Source organism: Adiantum capillus-veneris, chromosome 30 (assembly GCF_014529385.1).
Source record: "Adiantum capillus-veneris isolate H3 chromosome 30, ASM1452938v2, whole genome shotgun sequence".
Classification (NCBI taxonomy): domain Eukaryota; kingdom Viridiplantae; phylum Streptophyta; class Polypodiopsida; order Polypodiales; family Pteridaceae; genus Adiantum; species Adiantum capillus-veneris.
The window spans coordinates 78415499-78421498 of NC_140960.1; the positions used below are offsets into that span (position 1 = coordinate 78415499).

Consider the following 6000-nt stretch of genomic DNA (forward strand, 5'->3'; position numbering starts at 1 on the left):
TTTCTTCGTATCCGTATGTGCCAAAATCTGTTCAGGAACAAGGGTCTCCTCGTTTTCTTCCACTGCGTGTTGCTCATCAGGCTCCCCATCATCAGGCACATCACCCTTAACAGGTTTCAAGAGACTCACATGCAATGCATTGTGAATCCTCCAAGTATCTGGCAGTTTCAATCGGAAGGAGACATCATTTATCTTTTCAATAATCTGGAAAGGTCCGTAGTATCGCACACTAAGCTTTGGAGAAAGCCTCTCCTTTCCCTTTTTCTTTCTTAGGCGTGCCTTCTCAAAACGTAAGAGCACCCAATCATCCTCCTTCAGTTTCAAGTCGCGACAATGGCAATCCGCTGACTTTTTCTGTCAATCTTGAGACTTCTGCAAAGTATAGCGAACCTTGGCAAAAGCCGTATCCAAATCTCGCGAATACTCATCCACTTCAAATATCTAATATTTCGCGCTAAGGAAGGATGGAACCTTCGCAGCACTTTCAACAATCTCAAATGGCGTCTTCCCCATCGAAGAGTGTATCTTGTTATTGTAGGCAAATTCCACCAAAGATAAGTTCTTTTCCCATTGAGTCTTCTCATCCGAGATACAAGACTTCAATAAATCTAAAACCACTGAATTGGCAATCTTAGATTGCCCGTCAGGCTGCAAGTGGAATGATGATGAGAACTACAACCACGAGCCAATGTTCTCCCAAATTGCCTTCCAAAACAAACTCATAAATTTGGGATCTCTGTCGGAGACAATCGTCTCAGACGTGCCATGTAATCGGAAAATCATCGTGATCATTCTGTGTTCTCGGGAGATCAAAAATGAAATCATCGGATCCGACTCGCGCCGGGAGACAATCTCTAAGCCCTTCATTTATCAAAGTCGCTTTCTCGGCCCGGTAGTCAACCACGGCGTAGTTCTTGTGGTACCAAGGGATCCTGAGTAGAACGTCACTCGCGTGCCCTGAACACCCCTGTCATTGCAAACGAAGTTTGCCAATGCTCGGTGTAATGGCAACATCCCATCCAGTTGCTAGTCGAACTACCTCCGCCTGTGGCGTCAGTCTGTCGGGCATAATTCCAAATCGAGCCGCCAATTCCAAGTGAAAAGAAGTTGGCCTTGGCTCCTTCAAAAGAGCTTCCTGATCCTTCACTTTGCTCCAAAAGCGGCAAAGTTTGTACTTTCATTCATTAGATTCAGTGCAGGTCCCACGCCATGTGGTACCAGTTCTGCTTTTCTATCTGCCTTTTCTGCCACGTTCCTCAGCTGCTCTCGAACTCACGCCTATCGTCGTCTTTATCATTCTGTTCTCTCTGTGCCTTTTTAGGGCACTTGGCGGAGATATGTCCATGTTCTCCGCATCCAAAGCACTTCCCCTCTCTGATGAAGCGAGCTCTCTCCTCAGAAGTAAGCTTGGGTCGTGCATCCTTTTTCTCTTGGTTGCTCTTTTTCTTTCTACTTTCATTCCCAGAAGTCTGTTCGGCTCGTTGTGTCATGGCTTCATCTGTGGGATAGGTCAGACTGCCAGAGTGAATGGCAAAGCCCCACTTCGCATGACTCATTAACTCCTGAATAGAAGCTGACTTCTGTTCCAAGCAGTGATCTCGGATCTCCGAAGGTAGACCCAAGGTAAACCGCTCGATCCGTTCTCTGAACGAGATCTTCTTGAATGAAAAGGCGGGTAGAAAAGAGCTCCAGAATCTTTCACAGTAAGCATTGATTGTATCTTTCTTGGTCATCCGAAGATGGTTCCAAGCAGCTCGTATATCTCGTTCATATTCTTGCGCAACCAAGAAGAAATAAAAAGCTTCTTAAATTTCAGCCATTTAACTGGCGCAGTCTTGTTTAAAAAAAGCGTGGACCACCAAGTACGAGCATTCCCCTTAAAGTAAGAGGCAGCTCTCCGAATCTTGGAGTGCTCTCAATAGCGTCCTCCCGCGAAAGCAATGTCAAACTGCTGTATAAAAGACAAAGCCTTCGAAGCATTTGAGTATCCTGAAAAAGTATCAAACTTGATCGAGTGGCCACCTTCCTTAAACTCTCGGACTTTCTTGCTTTTATCTTCGAGAAAGTCATACTGGTTAGCTTTGTAAAAATTCTTCTTGTTCGCATAAAAGTTTCCATCATCGGAATCTGAGCTGTCTGTAGACGAGTCCCCAGTAGAACTGTCAGTCTCTGGGCGAGATGTAGCCTTCTTTGCCTTTTCTTGCCCTTTCCGAAGCTTTGTTTCTTGCTTCGCTTTTTACCTTTTGTGTCTTCTTCGCTCGTATCTGAAGAGCTAGAAGAACTGTCAGATGAAGAAGAAGAAGAAGAAGAAGAAGAACTGGGTACTCCTTCAAATCGAGCACGCTTCTTCCATTTCTTTGCCTTGTCAAAAGTCGACTGATGACCCAAATATCCCGGGAAGTCAGTAATTTTCTTCTGGTTTTTGCCGTGCTTTTTGGCTTTCTTTTGCACGTCAAAAAGCTGAGCAATCCGTGCATCAACCACCTCTTCTAATTCCTTCTCTGGAATATTTCTTGTGAGCAAAAGGTTTCTTGAGAGTGGGTGTAGTGGTTTTCTGCCACTGCTCATGCACTTCTTGAAAAGAAGTCTCGCTCAAATATTTGCAAATTTTGGGTCCTTCGCAAAATTGAGCATCATCTTCGTTGCATCGCCGATCAACTAGCGACGCTCCATCTCTCGCCGCTCCGCCTGAGTAGGCCGAGGCGGGCCATACTCTCTGTCGGAATCTTCGTTGTGATCCCTGCCCGCATCTCCAGATGCAGAGGGAGTCGACTGATCCTTGCGTGAAGCCATAAGTGCCGCGAAAAAAAAATTGGGGATCAGATTTCCCGTAGAAGAGAAATCGGCCGTGCTCTGATACCACCTTGGATACTCCAAGTCAAGAATCAAAAGCGACAGCACCAAATAACCACTTTAAAACAATTCACAGATCACAATAGATTTGCACTGACCCGACGGAGTTCCGTGCCTACAGATATTGGCCCCAAAGACTGGCGCCCCTTTCGGTATTTCTTTTTATATTAATCAGTTCAAAGTACAAGAGAGTGGGTCGGGATTCACTCTCTGACTCTGCGTCCAGATGCTCTGAGAAGTGAGGCCCTCACCACTAATTTAAAGGTTACAAGAAATACCCAAAAGCAGAGCCCCAAAAGCTTCAAATCAAAAGCAATTGCTCTCTCTCTCTCACAGAGAGTCAAAACTTGAAAGCAAAAGCATTCTCTTTCTCATTGCGTAGAGAAAAAGCAAGATTTGCGTCGCTCATCATTAAAAATAATAAAAAATTCAGCCTCCGCGATTTCCGGAATTTTAGGGTTTTTGGCAAAAATTAGGGTTTCTGCTGTCCGCCACGTCCTCACTTTGTGACAGGGCAATTTTGCTAAGAAAATATATAAGCAAACCAAAGCTAGCACTATTTGGCAGAAGAGGCAGCAGGAGCTCCACGCTCAACAGGTAACTTCTCAGCAGACACACCCCCAGGAGACCTAGCGTTTTGCAGATCCTGCATCACCTAGCGTTTTCCTCACAAGATCAGCCAACGTTTTGCCTTTGCAGATCCCGGCGACAAGACCCCAACAGATCAGCCTAGCGTTTTTGCATTTGCAGAACCGCGACGACAGAAACACCTTTTTCAACCCTAGCATTTTTGCATCTGCCAGCAACCTCAGCGTTTTGCACATCTATCGCAACAGAATCAGCCCTAGGACCAGCGTTTCCAGTTTTCAGCAATTAGACTTCGAAGATCAAGTCCTGAACCTCGCAGATCTCACCTTCCCGCAGCAGTTCCTCGCCGCACGGTCAGTTTTCACAAGGTTTACAGTTTCAGCCCAGAAATCGCGGATTTCAGCATTTGCGTTTTCAGCTCCTCGTCGTCATCAACATCGTCACCGACATAAAGTCAGAATTCAGCAAATAGAACATTCGCAGACTTCAGCCTATAGCGTTTTTGGACAGCAGTAGAAAGATTGCAGATTTTAGCCCTTAGGTCGACTTCGTCGTCACCGTCGTCATCGTCGACATAGCCTAGACTTGCATCAGTCTCATGCATCACCATTGTACCAGATTGTGCAATCATAAGTAGACCACTCTCGCCGACGAGAGTGGGGCCTTCGGAAGAGGGTTTTACAACGTCTCTGGTGTCGTATTCTCTTCTCTCTCTATCTCTCAGTCTCGTACACTTGCACGCACAGTGTCCATTCACTTTGTTTGTGATCATAGCATTCTCTCATTAAGAATGGAAGGCTCTACCTTCCATAAGAACAAAAGGAACCTTGAGCACAGTTCGGAGCACTCATCTTGAGCAAAGCGCAAACAATCATTCCACTACACCTTACAACTCTTGTAGCGAGGAAGACAAAATGTTAAATTTTTTAAGAAAGAAACTCGTAGATACACATCCGAGAATCTCCGATTGTAGTCCTCTACAGGCTTAGATCATCTTCAAATTATACCACTCTGCTATAAGTTGCCTCAAAGAGAGATGTAAGGTAACTCCGAGAAAAAATATTCTCAAAAGCTTGCCATGTCCTTGGAGCATGAAGCATTGTGGGCAATGAACTCCACCATTGCATAGCATTATCTTTGAAAAAGGCAGTTGCAAGAGACAACTTGGATTCTTTGGTGTCATTTCCAAGTGAATAAAGGTTGTTGAACTGCTGTAAGAACTGTAGAGATGTGACTGGTTTTAGGGTTAGGATTTTTGCGTCAAGATCATAGACGCATCAAGTCCAGTGCATTCGTTTGGCCTACCCCAGATTCACTCCCTAGAAATACAATCCATGCCAATCTCTTGGTCAAAGCCAGAATCCTCTATGTAGTGATCAAATCTCTATGTGGTTTTCAAAACTGCATGATCCTAGAAAACCATGTGACCTTCGGGTCCCGAGAGCTAACTTGACTGTGTTTTGCACATCCCGGCCGAGAGGCCTAAAATCTAGAAGAAGAAGAAGCAGAAGTTTATACCAACTTATAGGACCCCGTCTGATGAAACCTATAATAAACTAAGCTAGCGACCTTGCGTTAACAACTGATGACGTGGCAAATACTCTACGGACATGCCAAATATCGTGTTGATTGCTGATGTGGCAGATTTTTGGATTTTGCGTTGACAGGTGCCACGTGGCAGTTGTACGGATTTCCGAGGTTTCTAGTGCTGATTAGCAATTTTTGCATTAGCTTTTAGGAGCATAGGTTTTTGGGATAAGTTGCTTTTAGGACAGTAGCTTTTGGGGGCTCTTCTTTTAGCATCCCATGTACTCTTTATAAGTGCCCACAAAGCATAACCTTATAGCATTTAAAGATAGGATGCATGGCTTTTTTATGTTTTTTCCATAGAAAATGGATGACACGGATCACTGAAACACCAGGTTGACCTTTTGCCGGCGTAATATAATCTCTCTCTCTCTCTCTCTCTCTCTCTCTCTCTCTCTCTCTCACACACACACACACACACAAATGTAGTCGAGGTACAGGTAGAGCAGAAGCGAGATTGGGACTTACAACTTGCTAGTAGAGGCCTCATCATTCGTAGCCTGTACTGCTGCGTCCACGCTGAAGCTGCCATGAGATGCCTCCATGCTAGAGAGAGAGAGAGAGAGAGAGAGATTTTAACGTCGTAGGAAAAATCCCAACTGACCTGTGTGTGTGAGAGACAGAGAGAGAGAGAAGAATTTTAACGTCGTAGGAAACTATCCCAAAAGAGAGAGAGAGAGAGAGAGAGTAGTCAAACACGTGTCACACGTCCATATTTACTTGGTAAGCCTAATGTGCTCTTGTAACCATAAGGAGCCGCTTGGCATGATCTAAGCCATTCCCTTGAATCCAAATCGAACGGCCATGACTCTGAGGCTTTCTTTAGTTTACAAATCTCATGCAATCGTCTAATTATCATGTTCAAAAATCAACTTTAGACAGGGGACGTTGATGATGCTTTGAAAGCTAAGGGTCTACATAGAGCTAGAAGCTAGAAGCCAACATCGATTGTTCTGTTGACAAAATCCAGAA

General features: G+C 44.7%; 1 protein-coding gene across 1 annotated transcript in view; it reads right to left on the minus strand.

The window, feature by feature from the left end:
- SBI1 (Leucine carboxyl methyltransferase) overlaps window positions 1-5675 on the minus strand; it is a 116137-nt gene extending 110462 nt beyond the window's left edge. The window contains exon 1 of the mRNA XM_086506432.1: window positions 5497-5675. Coding sequence (XP_086362558.1) covers window positions 5497-5573 — 77 coding nt within the window. The 5' untranslated portion in view covers window positions 5574-5675. The remainder of the gene's footprint in view (window positions 1-5496) is intronic.
- Window positions 5676-6000: the final 325 nt, after the last annotated feature.